The sequence below is a fragment of the Cinclus cinclus genome, chromosome 22, assembly GCF_963662255.1.
Source record: "Cinclus cinclus chromosome 22, bCinCin1.1, whole genome shotgun sequence".
NCBI classification, from domain to species: domain Eukaryota; kingdom Metazoa; phylum Chordata; class Aves; order Passeriformes; family Cinclidae; genus Cinclus; species Cinclus cinclus.
Window position 1 is genome coordinate 437,362 of NC_085067.1, and position 21,538 is coordinate 458,899.

Genomic DNA, 21,538 nt, shown 5'->3' on the forward strand with positions numbered 1-21,538 from the left:
GTGTCACCCACCCATGGGGAGGTTTGTCGGGTGTTGCACAAGCAGCCCCAGGGCTCCAGTGTCACAGTTCTGGGAGTGTCGTGCCCATGAGGTGCTGTTGGCCTCTGGAAATCGCTGTTTCTCTCAGGTTCTGAGAGGTTCTGTGCGGATTTGTCTCTCTTAGGGTGAAAGAGGCCTGTTCCTGTGTGCTTGGCTGTTGCTGCAGCAGTGGTGTGCACAGCTGTTTCCTGTCCTTCCTAGACAATCCTGATAGACACAGTATGTTGCATTTTTATTACAAACTCCTTCGTGAGATCTTGGTGTTTGTGACTGACCTGAGCATTGAAAAGTGGAGGGAGAAGTATGATCCTTCTCCTGTGTAAATACCTTCCTAGCAATCATCATCCGTAGTGCCTAGTATGTAAATGAAGCAACCCTGTCTGAGCTGCAGGGCCCTTTCCTCTCCAGCAGTAATTAGCAGCTTGCTCAAGGAGTTGATCTCATTGCCATTGCCCGTGCTGGTCCCTCCCCAGGCAGGTCTGGGGCCCCAGGGCCGGGCAGGCAGAGCCCCTGCGGCCAGGGGGGTTCCCAGAGGGATGGAGAGCCAGCACCCCAGCTCCCCCTTCATGCCAATGCAGTGTGCTTGGAAATGAGTTGTCAGGCTGAGCCCTGCACTTTTCCTTGGGCACATTTGCCTTGGAGCAGGAAGGATCAGCTCCTGCGTGCTGTACCTGCTTCAGTCACTGCTGCTTTTCTTGGGGTGGAGGGAAGTTCTAGAGATACTTATAGATATATACACACACATACATGCACTTGTTTTGAAGGGAAAACACTGTATGATTGTAATAGAAATAATGTTGAGATAAATTATTTTAATCTTTGTATTTATATAAAAATGATCAAAGAGATCAAAATGTTAAAAAAAATCAAAAAGACAGTATTCCTATTTTTTACTGAGAAGGCTGCTGTCGCCACTGGGATCCTGAGAGCCACTGGGGCCCAGGCAGGGCCTGCCCTCCCCTCCTGTAAGCTCACCCTTAGCCTGTAAGGTGCCACAGGGATCTGGAGGTGCATTTAATCTGTGCTCTGCACTCCTCAGGAGTCCAAAGGGCGCACACAGCTCCAACCTGCACCTGAAGGCACAGACTGAGGAGTGCAGCCACCAACACCAACGTGCTCAGGATGGAACGGGCACTGTTTGATGTTGACTTGTAAAGCTTAATGATTAGACTGGAAATGGAAGCATAGCAATAATGCTCGTTGTTAAACCATGACTTGTGTGTGTAAACCACCATGTGCTGAGAGCTGTCTGTCTACAGACTAACAGCCCAAGCTCCTCTCCTCTGCACCCCCTTTTGCTCTGTAGCTCTGCAGAGGCTTATGGATTTGATGTGTTTGGTTTGCTAATATATCTTTTCCTACTACTACTATTATTATTATTATTATTATTATTATTATTATTATTATTATTTTATTCCTAATGCTATCTGAGAAAGTGATGTCTCAAATGCACCTTGCAGCAGGTGTGAGGTGAGCAGTGGATGGGGGAAGATGCACTTGCCATGGCAGAGCCAGTCCTGGCAACGGGGTGCACACTCCCATGGACTTACTTTAACCCTGGGCAGAAGAGTCAGGAAGTTCTCCTTCTTGACCCTGTTAACTAAAAAGCCATATTTTGTGAATGTGTTTGCTGGGGCTAATCTAAGCACTCCCAGCTGTGTCTTTCCCATCCCCATTAGGCTCCCGACCTTCCCCCTGCTGCATGGCTCTGTGCTGAGACAGTCTGAAGTGGGGCCAGGCCCTGCTGGCTTCCCAGGAAGCTTTCTGTGAATGGCAAGCGAAGCCAGGTTCATGTCCCAGCTGATGGGTGCTCTGGAGGGACTGAGGGGGTGCTCTGTCCTGAGTGCCCAGGAGAGGTGGCAGTGACACAGTGAGAGAAGGGGCTGGAGCCAGCAGTGTGAAGGGATTGATCTGATCTTCCCATGTTCTCCCCAAGCTCTCCACACTAGGAAGGTAAATCAGCAGCACAACAAAGGACTTTGGTTTTTGGAGGTTAGGTGAACCTTTCAGAGTCCTCGTGTACAGCCTTGTGAACTGGCTCCTGCTGCCCCAATGAAGCCACGCCATCCTGCCTTTTTCCTAGAACACCAGCCCCCACGTCCCAGCAGCCCTGATGAGCCAGTCTGGCTGTAGTGACGCCTCGCTGCACGCCTGTTCTTGTCACCCTCTTGCACTGTCGGCTCCTGGCTGCCAAGTCCTACAGGGAATGCAACAGGACAGGAGAGAACTCCCTTATGCCTCTGGGCTGCTTCATGCAGGTATCTGAGGTCGTGGATAAGATCAGCAGTGCTGGGCTGGGTGAGCAGGAGGAGCTCAGGATCGATGAGCACAGCGGCTGCGGAGGAGCCACCAGACACCACGGCCTGTTAAAGCACAAGGATCACAGCACCGTGTCCCCTCACCATCGGAGCTGCCCTTTGCTCCCCAGGGCCCCATTTCTGCCTCCGTGTCCCCCCTGCCAGCTCTGGCCCTGCAGGGACACTGCTGTCCCAGCCCCATGAAGGATGGTGCCTCTGGGCAGGACACGGAGGGTGGCACTCGGTACTGCCACCACATCCATCCCTTCATGTCACCCTCCCTCTCCTCGCGCCTTTGGGCAGGAGCAGGGGAGCGAAGCTGCCGGTGTGTGAGAGGTGCACCCCGTCCACACCCAAATGGTGCCTGGTCCTCCCTGGCCAGGGTGTGGTTATGCCTCCGGGGCTCTTCCCGATAGATTTCAGTCATCTCGAAGCTTCCAAGAAAGCTCCCCTTTCCTGTTGCTGCAATTATGGCAGGAATTAGACTATCAGGCCCTGGGAATGCCCCAAATCTTTGCATGTCTGAAGCAGCAGACCCTTCCTGCCCAGCAGACCCTTCCCTACAGCCCTGCGCTGCAGCCCCCTGCTCTGCAGGGACGAGCAGTGTCTGTGTGTTCAAGGTCACCCCGGTGGGGTGGGGACATCACCTCAGCTGCCGGGAGCTGTGCTGGGACCCCTGGGAGGGCTCAGGCAGAGGGATGGGGAGGGCAGCACTTCTGGTCTCAGCTCCCCTGGGCCCAGAGCAGCTGTGGTTTCGTTGGAGCAAAAATATTGTCCTTGGCTGAGTTAGGGAAGCTCAGTGAGAACAATAAACGCCTGTGCCTCGTGCTGGGGAGCGCCGCCGCGGAGGGACAGATGCCAAAGGTTTGACACTGCTCTGCTTTATTTGAATGTTCATTTTACTACATGTCACCATTTCTTGCCAGGATGATATTCATGTTGACTTTGCTTTTTAACCAAGTGCTTTTCAAAATGTGTTAACAGACAGAGACTAGAGTATGGAGCTGTACTTTAGAAGTTGTTGTAATATGCCTTTTTCTTAATAAAGAGACTGAACTCTGCAGAGGGTGGTACTGTCCTACCCCAGAGTGCAGGACCTCCAGCCACAAACCAGAAGCATCTCTCTCCCAGGACTGGCTCCTACCTCGCTCCCCCAGTGCTCTTCCACAGCTCGGGGGAGTCCTCAGAGTGACAGCCCAGTTCTTACAGGGGTCTGCAGGAGGGATCATCATCAGGATCTGGAGTACCAGGACAAGGGGGGATGGCTCCTCGCTGCCAGAGGACAGGGTTAGATGGGATATTGGGAAGATTCTTCCCCGTGAAGGTGGGGAGGGCCTGGCACGGGGTGCCCAGAGAAGCTGTGGCTGCCCCATTCTTGGGAGTGTTCAAGGCCGGATTGGACAGTGACACAGAGAAACAGGAAATAAATTCTCCAATCAGTTTTTTTGGTGAGAAAGTTGGCATTAGTCAGTGGTGGGTATGTGGGGGATTGTTCTACCAAATCTGTATGGCAATCATCAAAACTTTTAACAATTTATACATTTTAGCAAACAAAGGAATTAGGGTTCATTAGCTATGAGTTACACAGTTCTCTTATTAATTAGAATTCTCTATTGGTTAATGATTCTCCACTTCCCATGGTGATTAGTCTTCCTCTTCATTTGGGTTGGTTGATTTCTAGCATCATGGTCTGTGGGTTGATGGCCACAGACCCCTCCCTCTGCCACAATTACGTTCTACCCATTTGGAACTGATTTCAGCACAAACACTGAGTCAGTTTTATTAGTTATTCCTTATCTTGGGAATCCTGCCAAATGTCCTTGTGGCCCAAAAATTCTGCACTCTTTGTGTCCGTTATTGGTGATAACATCCTTCCTCCCAAGCTATGTTAACCTCCTCCCCCGGGTCTTAGACCACTGAATCATGTCAAACCCTAAACTTTGTTTTTTTCTGACACATGGACATCACTTACAGCTTGCTTGCTAGCTGCTATGTGCTTCATTAATTAAATATCCCTTCTTATTGATTAGGCTTGAAAGTTACAAAGATCAAACATTAAAGAACATCCTTTCTTAAGAAAGTTTGGTTTGAATTTCTGTTTCCTTGGGGGGGGTTGATTTGTTTTGTTTAGTTTTTTTTTTTTTTTTTTTAACCCATCACCAGCCACTATTCCTTACAAATTAAGATTTTCCAAACATTTCCCTCCACGGCTACAGAGACTCGAGTATAAAGCAAATACAGTTGGGTGCCAGCTAGGCTCGGAGCAACCGGCACTACGGGCAGGTGTCGGTGCCCACGGCAGGGCAGTGGGACCGCGGGGTCCCTTCCGAGGGACACAAAACCCGCCACGCTCCCTTCTGCTCCAGGGACGCGCGGGGCAGCGCCGAGCCCGGAGCCTCCGGCCGCGCCCGGGGTCACCGCGTTGTCCCCGCCGCCGCACGGTGACCTTGCGGGTCCCGGGAAGGACGCAGGCGGCCGGAGCCCCTCCCCGGGGTTAGGGGAGGGGTTGGGGGGTTCTCCCTGCGCCGTCCCCCGGGGCCGTGCGGGGCCGTGCGGGGCCGGGCCCGGCGCGGCGGGCGGAGCGGGCGGCCGCGGGTGCGGCCCCTTTAAGGCGCTGCGGGTACGCGGGGGTTGGGCCGTGGCGGGCGCCGTAGCGGCGGCGGGGCCGCACCACGTGGGCGGGCGGGCGGACGGCGCTGTCCTTCGGCGGGCCCATGGTCATCCGAGCGGGCGACATGCCGCCGGCCGCCGTGCCGGCCGCGCAGGGCGCCGAGCAGCAGCACCCGGCACCCCGCGCCAGCCGGCCCGCCGAGACGCAGCAGCGCCCCGGTAAGCAACCGGGCCGGGCCTGCGGCGGGGAGCGCGGGCCGGGCTGCGGCGCCGGGGATGCCCGTCCCGAGGATGCCCGTTCCGGCGGTGCAAACCCCCACCGCTCCTTCTCCGGCTCTCGGAGCCCGCCGGAAAGGCCGCGGGGGTGTGGGGGAACGGAGCTGGGGCCGCGCTAGGGACCGGGGGCGGTTATGCCAACTCGGGCGGCTCGTCCCAGCCGGGGACAGCCCGGCAGAGCGGCCCGGGCGCGCCCCGCCGCGGGGCCGTGCTCCCTCGGCCCGGGGGCTCCGCTCCCGCGGGGAAGTCGTGCCGGGGCCCGGCGCCCCCGCCGTGCCGAGGGAAGGATCCTGGCAGCCCCGAGGCTGAGCTGCTTGACGAGGCCGGAGGCCGCGGCGGGGCCGGGCCGCGCGATTCCGGCTGTCCTCCCGTGCCGCAGCGGGGCCGAGCCGGGGCCCGGGCCCGGGGGAGCCGCAGGGTCAGGCGGCGCCCCGGGCCTGGGCGGGCCCGTCCCGGCGGAGCGGGAGCCCCGGGCCCGGTGAAGGTCACCTTCATGGGGCCGCTCCACCGCGCGGCCGCGGGGGGGCCCGAGCCGGGAGCGCCGTGCCCGGCCCCGTGGGCCGCGGGGCCGCTCCCCGAGCCCGTGGGCGGCTGCGGGCGCTCCCGGCGCTGGGCGCGGAGTTCGGCCCGGGCACCGCGTGGTGCTGCCCACGGACGGACGCGGGTGTCCCGGGGGCGGTGGGCAGCCGGGGGCTGGGTCCGCCTGGAACTTCGGGCTGCGGGCACGGCTGGCACGTTAGAAAATACTCAGAAGCAAGAGCTTTCTTGGAAAGGGTAGAGGCTTGTTCGACATCTCAGCTGGAAATTGCAGGTTTAACTAGTTATTTGCTGGCTGTTCTTGCTCTGTGTTGGAGCGTGAGCGGCTCAAGCCAGGGACAGTGTGCAGCTCCGCGTCCTCACTGTTCTCAGTGCCAGCTCCCGGGCTGGCACCGACCCTGAGATGCTTCCACCTGCCCTGAATTTGCTCAGCATGGGGTTTGTATCTTCAAGAACTTAGAAGCCTGAGCACCAATCTCAGCCTCTGCTCCTTTCTCTGGTCTCTCAAGTACAAGCAAAAGGCGTAGAAGCAGTGTGGCTTGTGGCTAGCCTTCGTCCTGAGACACACGTTGCTTCCATCCCCCGCTGATTTTATGGTATCAAGGTGAATTTCTGAAGTTTGTCACCTAAAGCAAAGTTCACTGGCATTTGGTAGTGGAGCAGGTTGGATGCAGTTCAAGAGTGGGAAGCTCAGTGGTGGTGGCCTCCCCCTCTCACCCCTGTGCTGGATTTTGAAGCAAGCATCACGCCTGCAGTGCCAGCAGCTGGGTTAAAAAGTTATGCAGAGTAATCCCTGCATCTCCAGCCACGATTGCTGTGGGAGGATGGAAGATGGAAAAATCTTTGGTGTGTTTTGGCACTGTGCACTTGCTCCCACGGGGTCTTGGGAGGAGCAGAGGAAGGTCTGTCAGGGAGCCGGGCACTGTTCATGGGAGCAGGGTCAGCCTGGCACTCCGGTGTTCTCAGCACTGTGTGTGCCTGCAGAGCAGCCCTGTGGGCAGGCACTGGCTGTGTCAGGGCAGCTCTCAGTGCCTGGAGCTGTGGGCTCCTTGCTGCAGAAACACATCCCTGAGCTGTGCCAGGCAGCGGGGCTCACGTGCTGGGCTCTGTGCCAGGTAAGAGGGCTGATGGCTGCTGCTCTCTTGTCCCAGCCTAGAAACTGTTGAGACTACTCTGTCCTTCTAGGTGCAGAAACACAAGAGCATGGACAGTTTGTGTTCCTGTAGTCATTTCTGATGGGTGCACTTTTGGGTTAAGTTATCTCTCCTGTCAGCTGATGTGAGATCAGAGACAGACATTGTGTGTAGCATTTCTTGGGTTGTTTTTATTCCGACTGTCTTTGCTGCCTTAGAACAAGTTTCTCACAAGTTTACAATGCTTCTAGCTACCATAAAATGCCTTTCACTCTTGCCTTCCCCTGATGTGTTTTCTCCTAGCTCAGTCCTTCTGTCCCCGAGCTCCCCAGCCACTCCTGCTTTCAGACACAGCTTATGTTAGAGCAGCAGAGAATGCAGGTATTAATGGAAAACTGCTGTGGAGACAAGTGTAGCTGTACATTAGCAACAAGGTCAGAAGGCTGCTTCTTAATCTGGGGATCTGCTATCAATGTGTGTTGTCCAACCTTGGAGATTCACTGGTGTTTTGGAAAGGACTGAATTGCTGGCAGTCGGGGCTTTTATTAATAAGCAGCTGTAACAAGCTGGGGGGGGGGGGGCAGTCAGAGGAAAGTTGTGCAAGAGAAATCTGATCACTGCTACAAGGTTAAGAGGAGGGAAGGAGTGTGATAACACAGCATCTGTATGGCGAGATGAGGGATGGGAACCCGAGGGGATTATGTTCGGGCGGTTCTGTCAGTGGGATAAGAGCTCAGCTCCCCTTGGAAGCTCTCTGCTCTGCCTGAGCAGCCTTGCTCCTGGGTTTCCCAGCTGAAGAGTGGAAGTAAGTAGGTCAGGAACACGCACCGAGATAAATCCACCTGCAGACTCAGAACTGCCTCGTGCACAGTAAAACCAGCACTATGTTGCAGAGTCCTGTGTTTACCTTCATTGTCTGTACATGACTAAACTTGGCAGCACACCCCTCTCCTGGCGCAGCTTCCCAGCACTTGCTTTACTTTCCTGCACTGTGCTCCATTGGTTGTGCTGGAAAGTTGTTATTTCTAGAAGCTTTACAGGACTGAAGTTCATGCATTTTTTTATTTGCATTTGAGAAGCAACGCCAGTCCTTGGGGCAGTGCTCGGACAGTGTGCCAAAGATGAAAACCAGTGTGTGGTTCCTCCTGTGGTGGCAGTGGCTGTCACTTTTGGCAGCAGGTCTGGTTTTTGCCGTAGTAGCAAGGCTGTCTCGGGATTAGCTTTTGGTTGGCACGTTTTTCTAAAAAAGCATTTCCTTAGCTTGTCTTTCACTTTAAGGAGAAAGCCTCTGCTACAAGCTGTTGAAGAGGCTGCAGCCTCCGAGAAGTTGTATGTAGTTGTGTCCAATGACATAAAACTGCAGGATCACGAATCTTGCCCAGAGCTCCAGCAGGTCGGATTTGCCTGAGACCAGCCCTGCTTCCCAGGCTCCCCACTAGCCAGCCTCCTGCCCTTGGGGTTGCATGAGGCTGGGAATGGTAATGTGGATACTGGCTGTTAGCAAGCTGTGCTGTGCGAGTACCTTGCGTGCTGTGTCTTTGCTGTCGGTGTCCCTGCAGGGTCTCCATAGCCTGGAGGCTCAGCTGCAGGTCAGGCACTGTGTGAGCTGGGGTGGGAGCACTCGCTGTCCCTGGCACAGGGCTTCCTATGGGACAGGCAGATTTCCCAGGCTGCTGCTTGCAGCCCACTCTTGCAGAGCTGTCCCCAGAGCTGTGTGTGGCTCGGAGTAGCCGTGGGCAGGAGGCTGTGGGTGAGTGGACACGGCTGGAGTTGAGGACACCACAGCTGTCAGATCTCCCCTGCAAACCCTACCCAGAGAACAGCAGGTTGTTCCCTGCTCTTGCCGTCCCAGTAGCTTTCTGAAAGTAAGGTATGCACAAGAGTAAGGCACAGAGACTTGGAGAACTGTCAGCTGTTTCTTGGTTTCTGACTGAAATACAATTCCTTCCTTCGACTCTCCTGAAATTTGAGAAACATGCTCTTTCTGACACCATAATGTTTTTGTTGGTGCTGATCTTTGCACTTTGCATTAGTCCTACTCTTCGTGCCTGATTTCTGTTTTGTTTGAATTGCATGTTGTTGTAGCAGGGTCACCCAGACAGCCAGTTTCAAGGCTAGGTTCCTGGAAAGTTTTGGTCAGATAGAAGGTTTACAAATGGGTCTAAATGTAGTTCCCAGATGTGGAGAGTGCAGGGTGGGTAACTTGGTGTGCCAGATGCAAAGCACAAGGCATTTTGGCACCTGTAAGTGCCTTAACCAGCAGCTGTGGGATCCTGTGGATGTGCTGGGGGTTGGTCCTGCCCAGAGCCTCACCATGCTCTGCTTTCTCTCTGAGCCAGTCCCAGTGGTGTGAAGCTGCTGAGAAATAAATGCAGAGCTTGTACCTCTGCCCACAGATGTCTTAGAAGCAATTTGAGTTAAATGATGGCAGTAGAGCAGCTCTAATGTTTCACTGTGGGCTCTTATTAAAAGAAGTCCTTGTTGTACCTAAAGTGGGAAGTTCCTGGGAAGCTGTGGTTTCCGCAGGGGAGGCAGAAGGAGGCACTTCCACAGGTCTCCCACCTCCCCTGACGGGCTGTCCTGCAGAAATGTTTTCATTAGGGCTGGAGCTAATGTGTATTCATTTAGTCAATTTATTTGGATTCATTAAACTGTATTTTTAATATAATAATTATTCAGCTAAAATTTAATTTGCATTTGCTGTACTGACACCAGGCTTCACAGGTTAGAGCTAAAACACTGATGCTGCTGTGAGCTTCCTTTGGCTGAGTCGAAGAAATGCAGCTCAGCTCCATGAGACCTGAGCAGGTACTTCCATGAGGTTCCTCCTCTTCCCAGAGGTCTCTTAGTAAGAAGGAAGAGGAAGCTATCAGTACATCTAAAGTCCTTCAAAAATCACAGATCACAAGAAAAACACAATGCTCTTGTGATCTGAAAGTTGGTGCTGGCTCATGGGACTGAGGGGTGGTCCCAGTCATGAGGCTCCAGAGGTGATGCCTGCAGAGTGCCACGATGGAGGGTAAGGAGCCCGTGGCTGTGGCCTGGCCTTGCTGGAGGCGAGCAGTGGCCAGCTTGGCCATAGCCTCCCTGGACCACCTGGTGCTTGGAGAAAGCTCCAGCTCCATAACCTCTGCTTCAGTTGCTGTGATTTTCTTTAAGTAGTGTGAAGAGAGGAGAAGTGTTAGAGGATAATGTGTGTGGTTTTGTGGCTTGTTTGTGTTTTATATGGCAGAGCAGCGTGAGAGGAGAGAAAATTCGTCTAGAAACTACTTACTGGTTCACTGCCTGAATGCTTTGTGCTCGCCTGCTTAGTATGGATGGCTGTGCTGGGCCCGGGCGTGCCATAGTAACTGCCCTCGCCTTGTAATTCAATGCATCTCACTTGCTCAGGTTTGGCACAGCACTCGTCCCAGGCTGCACTGGTGTGGCACTCGAGATTGGGCTATTTTTAACTGCCCCAGCCCTGCCAGCATCCCCCCGAGTGCCTGGGAGCCCGTGTGAGCCCGGCTGTGCTGCGGCACGGTGGGACAGCAGAGCTGCAGCTGCGGGAGCTGCTCTGGGTGTCCCGGCAGCTGGCACGGCGCCGAGGGCCTGCGGTGGGTGAAGATCCCCGGGCAGCACTTCGGGGAAACTGCTGCAAGCCCAGCATCCAGTTGTGGTGAGCACACGGGACGTGGGATCCTGTGGGAGGCAGCTGCTGGTCCTGCTGTGCCCTGCCACGCTGGGGCCCGGAAGGAATTCTCTTTGGAGAGAGCACTGACTGCGAGAGGGCAGCGGAGGGCACGGGCTGCCCGTGGGTGTGCGCCTTGTGGGGTCTGCAGCGGATGTGGGAAACGCAGCTGGCTGTTCCGATCGGTGCTGCATGAGCCAGACATGGGGAACGGCCTCTTTGCAAACTGCTGCAGGCAAGTCACCGATCTCCTCTTCCAGCCACGCAGCTCTTCCTCACCTGATGAGAGGTCGCCCCTCTTGCCAAAGTCTCCAAAGGCTCCCCCAAGCTGCGCTGTCTTCCCGGAGGTGCCAGAAGCTGCCTGGTGTGCTGGGCTGTATCCAGACATCATCCCCAGTGAGGCAGTGACTGGAAGCCCGCAGAAGGGCACTGAATACATCCAAGACCTATCGGAGACCAAGGACAAAGAAGGAACGGTGACAGTTTGTGATAAGAGCGGTTTGGGAGCTGGCGATGGCACGGCTGGCCTGCTCCGGCGGACAGAGGCATCCGGAGCAGTGCCCGTCCTTCCAGCCGACCTTGGGGACAGGCTGGCGGGGCTGGGGGATCATGCTCAGTCACTTGAGGCCTGCCAGAGCCCTGTGAAACTTGAGGACAGCGGCTTAGCCCACAGATCCTGCCGCCGGGAGGAGCACGTGGCAGCAGCTGACGGCAGTGCGGGCCCTGGAGCGCGTTCCGCTGGCCAGGGCCACGGCGAGGGGCGAGCGGCCATGTGCCTTGACACAGCCTCAGTGGCTCTGGACAGTGTGCTGGAGTGCAGAGCTCCTGCTCCATCCCCAGGGAGCCCTGCGACACCGTCCTCTGCTCTGCCGCCAAGTGCAGGGCAAACCCTGCCAGCTCCAAGTGCAGTTGTGCTGCCTGTTCCCCCTGGTGAGGTGTCACCTAAGGCTTGGGACACAAGTGCTGGTTTTGTGACAGAGCCTATTGCCTGCCCCAGCAGAAGGTCAAGCTGCGATCCTGATTCCCAGGCACAGGTTCTGCCCTCAAAGCAGCAGCAGCAGAAGAAAAGGAAGAAAAAGAAGTTCCCTCTCCCAGGTGCTCAGTCCCAGGGGCTCTGTCCTGCTGCATGGAGCCACCACACCATGTGCCCCCTACAGGGGTGGGTGGCTGCATGTGCCTGTGGAATGGGGCAGCAGAAAGGAGATGGGAGGGGAGCAGAGGTGATGTTTTAACTTCACAGGTGAAGGAGGAAGGTGGCAAGTTACTCCACCTGGGTGTGTGCCACAGAGGGACCCGTCTGTGCCTTGTCCGTGTCAGCAAAGCAAACTTAAGGGTGTTTTGCTTATCTTTTTCCCAGTTCATAAGGCAAATTCCTCTTTTGTTTGTGACTGCAAACATGGTCCTTGTAAAGGATGGGAGCAGATCTGCGTGGCACAGCCTGCAGCAGCTTGGGTGGGAGTGTGCAGCTGTGAGGGACCAGCACAGGGAGCCTTTGGCTTCCTTCAGCTGCATGCAGGTGGAGAACAGGCCTGAGCTGCACGGGGGGAGCAGCTCCATCAGCTGTGCTGAGGATAGGATGTTCCTTCTCTTTCTTCACCTGGTGCATTATTGCAGTGCACTGGGGACAGTGGACCCCAGCCAGCTGGCTGCTCAAAATGGCACGAGAGCTGATAACAGGAAATGCATTCAAAAAGTGGGTGCTGGAAAAGGTAGGGGGCTTAATTTTTAGTTTTGTCCTTCTAACAATTTATCCGGTTATTGAATGTCGGGAAGGAAACGCCTCACTGACAGAGCAGTCCCTGCAGACCAGGCTAGCTCCCAGCAACATAATATCACTGACTTTTGGATCCAGTAATCTTCAAAAAGGATTTGTGTCTGACTTTGGGTTAGAAGATTTGTTTGAACATAAATCAGTTATTAACTAACTCTTCCCAGGATCTGTGCTGTCTATTGCTGCGTGCAGGTTTTGGGTGCAGGTGTGTGCCCTCCCTCATGCCGAGGTTCACCAGGTGCCCCCCACCTGGGTGTAAGGAGGAAGGGTGATTAAAGAAGGCCCTGTCACCTTGGCGTGCGAACTCCTTGTCCAAGCGCAGAGGTGAAACCTAATCCTCTGTCTGATCCTCTGTGCCAGGTGTGAGCACAGACAGGTGAGTGTGGGTCAGCGCCCGGCCGTGCCCCGCTCTGCCGTGCCCTCCGTGGGCACAGGGACTGCTCTGCTGTGCTCAGGGCAGCAATGGGGACGTTAATGTCACAGCTCGGCCACCAGCCAGCACGGCCGGAGCTCGGCAGCCTCTGCCACACCTGTGGGTGCGAGCTGCAGGTCGAGTGCAGGAGCAGGTCCTTGCTGGCACAGCCACATCCCTTGGGGAGGGCAGAGGTCCCAGCCTTTGGTGGATACCACCGACGTGCATGCGGAGGGATCCCTGTGCCGTGGTGAGCAGGGTGGTGAGCAGGGGGAGCGGCCGGGTTTGCCCCCGGAGCGGGTGGAACTGCTTCCCTGTGACTCAGGACACCTTCCCTGAGCCATCTGGGGTGTGCAGTGCCTGACAGCCAGACACAGCTGGGGCTTGAACTGACAGCAGGGAACAGGAGAGACGTCCCTGCAGCTGTCTTTAAGGTGTTCTGTGCCTCCTACTCTCTCAAGTAGGCTGAAATCCTGGGAAATCCATGAGTGCCCCATGATGTGCCTCCCTCTGGCCGACACTGCTGATGTAGTGGGTGGGAGGAACTGGTGACCCACTTTAAGGCAGGTGGGTGCAGCTCTGCTTCCCTGGGGAGCACGAGGTGAGTAAGCATCCAGCAGGCAGCACAGCCTCCAGGCTGGCTCATGCTTCCTTGAAACATGCCCATTCTGTGCAGAACCCCTCTGGATAGCCTTGCCTGGCTCACATCCAAGGGTTAACCTGCTGCACAGCAGATCTTTCTCAGTCCAGACTTAACTTTGGTTTCTAAACTTAAGACTGTGCTGGCTGGAGCTGTATCCTCTAGCATAAGGAGATATGAAGGTGTAGCCTCTACTTGTCTCTTGTCACAAAGTGCAGAGCTGTGCTGGCCCTGCCTTCACTCGGGTAAGGAAAAGAGGGGATGGAAGGGTGGACATGTATTTCTGCTGACTAGGAACAGTATTTTGCTTTCTGAAATGCTAGGCAGTTTGTAGTTTCACCACTGAGCAGTGAAAAGCAGAAGTGTGGTCCTGGCTGGTGACTTTCCCTTGCTGTGTTCAGATTTTCCTGTCTCGCTTCGCTTTGCTGCTGGAGGTGTTTGCTGGGCTCCAGACTGGTGTGTGCATGGGTTGCAGTGCCAGCCTTTTCAGCCAAATTCTGCCTCCTTTCTGCCTGCCACAGCAGGAACAGAAGTTCAGGGATCCTGCCCTGCTTGGGTGGGCAGGGATTGGGCCAAGCCTGGCTCAAGCACCTGGCAGGTCATCCTGTCTGCAGTAGCGTAGCCCCAGGTGCAGCATTTCCATGGTGGCTTGTCTGCACTCCCTCCAGATCCCCACGTGTTCAGGCAGCCCAGGAGTATGGCTGTGCTGGCTGTAGGGTGTGACGAGGGGCTGTCCCCAGCCCTTTGGGCATGGTGTGGTTTTTCTGAAACCACATCTCTTGAGGCACTCTTGCACGGAGCTTTTCTTCCTCCTTTCTAGCATGACAGCAGCTTGCTGGAGCCAGAGCCAGGCCTCTCATCTGACTTGCCCATGGCTTCATCTGTCAAAGAAATGAGCAGTGAGTGCTGGGGACATATGCACGGTGACAGGGAACACGAGCAGCCGCTGCTGAGCTGCTGGAGGGAGTTGAGGCTGTGTGAGGTAGCTCTGCTACCTGCTGCCTTTTGGAATGAGTGTGCTCTCATCGTGGTTTTTGCCCTTTCAGCATGTCCTCAGTCAGCCCTGACAGTCATCTCTGAGGGCTTGCTGTTGGCAGTTGTCTGGGGCAGGGACATGACCCTCCAGAGATGCTTTTGCAGGGTTTGTTGCTGCAGCCTCATATTGTGCTCCAGAGGTGTGCAGGGGGTTATGGTGTTGTAATCCCTTTTGTGTTCGGGTGAAGGCTGGGCGACTTCTCTGGGCTGCAGGAGCAGTTGGGGCTGATGGGGAAGGCCTGGCTGTGACAGCTGTGGGTCCTCAAGCCACAGTGCCAGTCTGTGAGGGAAGGGAGACTGAGCTGCCATTTCCCCTGAGGTGGGGACAGGGAGAGACACCTACCAGATGGAGCTGGCTGCAGGCTTGAGGCATTAGCCTGGTTTGGAGCTGTCCTGGCCCTGTGCAGCCTTTCAGAAAGGCTCTTCCTGCTGCCTGGGAAAGTGTCCTGCCCTGCCTGCTCTATCAGTGCTACCTGCAGTGGGTGCTTGACAGCACCAGGCTGGAGCTGCTGCGTGTGACCTTGAGGGTCCAGCTGAGTATGCTGGGCCAGCCCTGCTGGGAGCACAGCCTGGGGGACACAAGTCCTGCTGTTCTGCAGCAGCCACTGCCCCGGGTGTGTCGGGTGGTGTGTGCCCTTGGGGCACTGGCCTGGCAGGCGGGGGCAAGGGACACTCTGCCATCTCCCAGAGTTGCCGTCAGCAGCTTCTGGCAGCCCCTTTGTCCTCTTTAGTGTGGTCCCCAGCCTGGTTCAGAGGATGTAGGCTCCTCTAGGAGACTGGCAGCTTCCTAGATCTTATCAGCTCTCTGACACCATCCACCTCACCTGGAAAAGAAACCATTTCTGAGCATGAGGTGGGTGCACAGAGCTCCCCGGCCCTGTGACACATCTATCTAAACGAGCACTTAAAATGTCGTCACCCTTTTCTTGAATAGAATTGCTTATGCAAAGCCTCGCCCTGGCACCATGGATGTCTGTGAAGTATTTTGGAAATGCAGAGGGTGGGCGGAGCTGTGTGTGCCTGTGGAGTCACCGGGCTCCCTGTGAGCACAGCGGTGCTGCTCACCTCCCTCTGTCTCTGCTCTTTAACGTGTTGGTGCAGAGGTTACAGCTGCCTCCAGGCCACAAAGCACCACACACCCTTTTTTTAATTAAGAGGCTTCTTAAGACAGCTCAGTATGGTGTACACTGACCCATCCTTCCTGCTCTCCTTCCCTCCCCTCTCTGCACATGCTTTGTGGAAGATGCAAACACCGAAGGCAAGCGAGAGCACCTTAATTATGCTGTGAGGAAAGGGAGGGAAGGGCCTGGCACACCTCTGTCTAGTAAACAGCAAGTGCAGAATAAAACCCTTCCTGCCTTTTAGTCCCTGACTGGCTGTGGCTTTCTAGTGTCCAGTCTCTGCAGCCTGTGTGAGAGGACCTTGTCTAAACCCCTCTCTTGTTGCCCAGAGCACCCGTCTGGCGTGGCACTGATGAATGGCAGCGGCCCACATGACAGCCTCAAGGGCGAGAAGGATGCCAAGCAGAATGGCCATGAGGACGCTGACCCAGGAGAAGATGGCAACGACCAGGAAGTCATTGTCATACAGGATACAGGATTTACTGTCAAGATCTGTGCACCAGGGATAGAGCCCTTTTCCCTGCAGGTACCGGCCCTTGCCAGCTGGGAAGGGAACAGAGGCGGTGGGGAGTATTTGAGCCAGATCCTTTCAGCCAGGCGGGGAAGGAGGCAGTGTCTCTAAGAGGGAAGGCCTCTGTTAGCCCCTACAGTCTGGACAGTACTTTAGGCTGCTCACAGCTCCCTGACCTGTCTTCTGACCAGGACTAAGTGGGGAAGGAGGCAGCAAAGGATGGAGGGTGAAGGAGACTGCCTGGCCAGTGCCTTGAGAGAGATGAAGGAAGAAGAGATGTGAGCAAGTAGCTGCCTAGCCCAGGCCCCCTGGGCATTGCAAGGACAGGGAAGGTGTTTCATTCTGGATCCCAGGTTTGGAGCAAGGGGAAGGAGAACTCACTGAGGTGTAGCTCTTTGTCCATCACAGAGGGGCTTGGGTGTGGAGCTGAGCACAGGGAAAATGACCTTCCCACTTGTGGGCTGTTTTAAAGAAGCGTGGTGAAAACATGATTCCTGGGCCTGAGTTAGAAAGGGAAAATCCCTTGCTTGCTCAGCAGTTATGACATGATGCTGCTTGAGGCCAGCCTGGGTTTGGTACAGTGACAGGTGCTAACGCAGCTCAGGGAACAATGCAGTCTCCATTTCCCTCTGCATGGGGAGCTCAGCCTCATGTCATGTGGACAGTGAAGTGCTGCCAGGTCAGGATGGACTCTGACAGGCCTGGTTCATAGTTCCATTTAGCTTGGTATTTCACCAAAAACTATTTGAATGAAGTATCTCTAATTCTGGGGAGAGGCATCTAGAATCTAAACCCAGTGGGAAGTTCTTATCTCCCCAAGACTGGCAGAGAGTACAGCAAAATCACATTCCCTGTGGAAATAGCTGTGTCTCAGACTGGCTTTTTGTCTCCTTCAAATCCCCCTGGCTGTAAGTTTTAATAGGCTAATAATAGCAGGCCGTGTTGTTTACAGCAGCTTATGTAAACTACCCTGAGTCCTCCAGGTTTTCCAGCAGTGTCAGTGGTGCTGGAGCAGAGCAGAGGTGGGGGAGCAGCCCCAGTGCTCAGGGTGGGTCTGGCCTCACCTGGGCTGTGTGGAGGTGTGGCACAGACACGCCACGCATCAGGAGCAGGAACTGGGCTGTTCTCCATGTGCAGCATTCAATGTCTCACCACTAATGTGATGTGAATGGATAAGGGTAGAACCCCCTGTTTCCCCTCACCACCTTCTATGCCTTGACTGGCCTTTGTCACCTCTGTCCAATGCCAAGTGCTTGGTGCAGTGCCTGGCTGTTACTGCTCTGGGTGCCAAGCCCCATGGGGTGGAACTAAGGTGGCTGACTCTGCAAGAGGTGACAGTGCCCTCCCAGCAGGAGCAGAAGGGACCTTCCTGGGAAGGGAGGTAGAGTCTACCTTTCCAAGCTTAGACAGAGGTCTGAGAAGTTTCTGATATTGCAGCTCAGGGGCAAAGTTTGGCAAGAGGGTAAACAATAATTGTCTGGGTTCTTACCTTCTTAAGGTTTCTCCTCAAGAGATGGTGCAAGAAATCCATCAAGTTTTGATGGACCGGGAGGATACCTGCCATCGGACCTGCTTCTCCCTGCAGCTGGATGGCAACGTCCTGGATAACTTTGCTGAGCTGAAGACAATTGAAGGGCTGCAGGAGGGCTCGCTGCTGAAAGTGGTGGAAGGCAAGTTCCTTCAGACTTGGGAGGAAACGAGTGAGGGTTTTCTTTGGGAGGGATTCTGGTCACCTGTCAGCTCTTTCCTGTGGTTCCATTTTGAGACCTGTGTGCTAAATGAGTAAGCGAGTGTGTAATTCCAGTTTGTTTCCTCACTCTTTGCTCATCAGAGCCGTACACGGTGCGAGAAGCCAGGATACACGTGCGCCACATTCGGGACCTTCTGAAGAGCCTCGACCCATCAGATGCTTTCAATGGTGTGGACTGTAACTCACTGTCCTTCTTGAGTGTCTTCACTGAAGGAGACCTGGGAGGTATGGGTCAAAAAGACTTCTTGGTGTGGTCAGTGGTTTCGTTGCCTGGCTCCTTGCTTAGTTAAACACACAGTAGCAATCAGCTGCCCTGTGTCATTTAGGAGTCCAGAGAATACTTGGAACACTTCTGCATCTCTCCTTGAACGATGACTGGAGGAGGGAATGCTGCACTTTCAGAACTGACTTTGTCTCTGTCCATTCTAGACAGTGGAAAACGGAAGAAGAAAGGTACCGAAATGGAACAAATTGACTGCACCCCTCCTGAACATATCCTGCCAGGTAGCAAAGAGAGGCCCCTGTGTGCCCTTCAGCCCCAGAACAGAGACTGGAAGGTAGAGTTCTCCTTGAAACAGCTGTTGGCACATTCCTCACAGCAAACTGGTGGTCAGGGATTGAAAGCTGAGCTGAAGTGGACTTTGGGATTTGCTCTGCTTGGTGCTTAGAGTGCTGGGAGAGCACTGCTTAGCCAAAAGAATAAAGTCCAGGAGCTGGTGTGCAAAACACTGGACATGGAGTCTGGACATCTGCAGAGTGTGGAAGGGCCAGGCTTGATGGGATGGGTGGCAGAGAAGGGAAAGCAGCATTCCTCTGTGAAGTCCTGGAGACAGGATCTGCAGGTCACTACAGATTGCCCTTAGCTTTCCCATGCCTTCCCACTCAGATTCTGGTTTAGAAGCTGCCATTTGAAAACAAGTACAGCAAGAAATCCATCCCCTGTGCAGCCCAAAGGCCCAGGGTGTCTGTTTTCACCCATGTCTCACGGTGTGAAAGGCAAGCTAGTGGACTGCAGAGGGCTCAGGAAGCTGTGCTCTGGAGACCAGGTGCGTTTGTAAGCTCTGTTTCTGGAATCGAGCAAGGGCAGCAGGTAAAAGAGCTCTGGCATGTACACTGAATGACTCTTAACCCAAAGACATTAATTCCTGCTGACGGGAGCTGCTTCTGTTGTGTTTGCTGTAGCCTTTGCAGTGCCTAAAGGTGTTGACGATGAGTGGCTGGAACCCTCCCCCAGGTAACAGGAAGATGCACGGGGACCTCATGTACTTGTACGTCATCACGGTGGAGGATCGGCACGTCAGCATCACTGCCTCCACACGGGGATTCTACTTGAACCAGTGAGTAACTGACATTCCTCCTGTCCTGCCCTGCAGCAGCCAACTGGAAAACAACCCACAAACAGTTGCAGCTTTTTTGTTTTGTTTTTCCCTTTGGCAGAAACAGCCTGTTTTAATTCGCTGCTCACATGGGTTTGTGGGAGTTGCTATACTGGATTGGGCTGTTGAGTTATGCCTGGTACCACTTCTCCACAACCACTTCTCCACAGTGGCTAAATGCCCGGTGCTTTAGGGAAAGTTTAAACATCCCTTAATGTCATCAGCTATTTAGAGCATTTTGAGTTGGGAGGAAATTCCTTCCCGACTATTGCAACTATCTCATTTTGCCCTAAAGCTAAAGCACACCCTGTCAGAACTCCCTGAGCTGGGTGCAGATTTGACTACAAATAATTTCTTTTTCTGTTTTTTTTAATGATAACTGTGAGAGACTGTTGTGTCTGTGCCTGTTGGAGTGGCTGTGCTGAGGGGGTTCTCTGTTAAGCAAAGGCACCTTTGTTGTGTTTGGGAAGTTCTGTGAAACCATTCCTTCCCAGCTATAAAAACAGAAGTGTCTTCTGATCCTGAGGATGGCTGAAGAAGGTCTAAATTAAAAAAACATCAAGGCAAGATACAGGGTTACTGGCTGTTTCATGCAGGGAGACTGGGTAAGGTTCTTGCTGCCCATCTGCCTCTCTGCCCCTTCGTTTCCCATTTTGCAGGCAAGGGCACAGGGTGCAGCTTTTGATGCTGTGCATGTATGAAGAGCTCTCAGTCATGTTCCATGTTCCTAGGTGTGGAAAGTCTCAGGTATGACAATGGCTTGTGACTGTTTCTTCATTGTCTCTTGCAGGTCTACTGCATACAACTTCAATCCCAAACCTGCAAACCCCAGTTTTCTCAGTCATTCCTTGGTGGAACTACTTAACCAGATCAGCCCTACCTTCAAAAAAAACTTCTCTGCTCTGCAGAAGAAACGGTAGCAGTGCTTCTTCTTCCTCTCTAGTTCCTTGAGCAGTCCAGTGTGAAGTTAGGGAGGCTCAGCTGTTTCTGGGGAGCTAGATGCCACTGGTGCAGCAGGGATTGCAGTGCCTGTTCTCTGAGCTTGTTGTAGTGGTGAGTCGTTGGGACATGAGTGGAAGCTGCAAGGACCACAGAGCACCTGACTGAACAACAGGGCAGCACCCTGAGGATCTCCCCAATCCACAAAGGAGATTGAAGCTTAAGTGTCAGTGAAAGTAACACAAGAGGGCTTTGTGTAGGCTTACAGTAGATAGAGGTTGGTTATTTTAAACATGTCTGTGCATGTTAATATTCTGTAATTTCCTCTAGCTCTTACAATAATAACATGACAATAAGGCATTGTTTGATTCTTCTGTCCTTGCTGCAGGGACCATTTGTTCTGCTCCAGGACAGTGGGTCCTGTGCAAAAGCCTGTCATTCTTCAGAGTCACTTAATGAACTGTTTCGGCTCAGCAGGGTGTGGATTGACGGGCACATTGTGTGACTTTTGGGAGCTCTGCTGCTGCTTCATTAAGGAGATGAAAGTGGCACTAGACAAGGGCTGAAATTAGCAGTGGCCTTCAGCTACCACTGTGACTATCTGGCCATTTAAACATTACTGTACTGTATTGCTTCTTGGGCCAGAAGTAGCAACAGATGAACCCCCAGCCCCTACTGAGAGCAGACAGATTACATGAGAGACCTTCAGCAGTGCTTGGGTTTCCACTGTGGGCTGCTGTGACCAGTGTGAAAGCACGGGGAAAATTCTCTCGGAGTAGAAAGGACTCTTCCTTTATAAATGTGTAATTGTTGTTTTTCCCAAACCAGGGTTCAGAGACACCCCTTTGAGAGGATAGCCACTCCTTTCCAAGTGTACAGCTGGACAGCTCCACAAGCAGAGCATGCCATGGACTGTGTCCGGGCAGAGGATGCCTACACTTCTAGGCTGGGCTATGAGGAGCACATACCTGGACAGGTACTGCTCTTGCTTTGCCTCATGACACCGGCAAGAGATCTGGTGCCAGCTGTGCTGAGAACAAGTTAACTTCCAAAAAGTAACCCCTGATATTTGTGGGAGGGTTTTGCTCATCAGGGAGAACTTGCAGGAGTCCTTGTTCTTCACAGGGCCCTTGACTACAGGGGCTGTGCTGCTCAGGCTGCAGCTCCATGAGCTCAGAAGTGACTGAGAGGAGCAGCTTCTGCTCGGATGTTTATAGATTCCATGTCCCTTCTCTGAAGAGTGCCACTGCACAGGAGGCAGACCACTCCCTTGTGCAGTCAGGCCTGGAATGGCTCTTGTGTCTCTGAGCAGACTGCTCCCAGTGCTTCAGCTGCAGCTTTCTAGCACAGAGTGGTGCAGGGCAGCAATGGCTGGCAGTGCCTGCAGTGTGACCACAGCACTGGCTAATGACACCTGCACC

The 21,538-nt window shown here is 54.2% G+C and overlaps 1 protein-coding gene across 2 annotated transcripts in view; it reads left to right on the forward strand.

Annotated features, from left to right (window-relative positions):
• Positions 1-1,487: 1,487 nt before the first annotated feature.
• CLUH (clustered mitochondria homolog) overlaps positions 1,488-21,538 on the forward strand; it is a 36,042-nt gene continuing 15,991 nt past the window's right edge. The window contains exons 1-8 of one of the 2 annotated variants that reach the window (XM_062507323.1): positions 1,488-5,165; positions 15,871-16,067; positions 17,551-17,722; positions 17,884-18,027; positions 18,232-18,359; positions 18,985-19,139; positions 19,969-20,094; positions 20,946-21,093. In XM_062507323.1, coding sequence (XP_062363307.1) covers positions 5,051-5,165; positions 15,871-16,067; positions 17,551-17,722; positions 17,884-18,027; positions 18,232-18,359; positions 18,985-19,139; positions 19,969-20,094; positions 20,946-21,093 — 1,185 coding nt within the window. In that variant the 5' untranslated portion in view covers positions 1,488-5,050. Of the gene's footprint in view, positions 5,166-9,459; positions 11,658-15,870; positions 16,068-17,550; positions 17,723-17,883; positions 18,028-18,231; positions 18,360-18,984; positions 19,140-19,968; positions 20,095-20,945; positions 21,094-21,538 lie in introns of those variants that run through there. The other variant, XM_062507322.1, reaches the window with a different exon arrangement.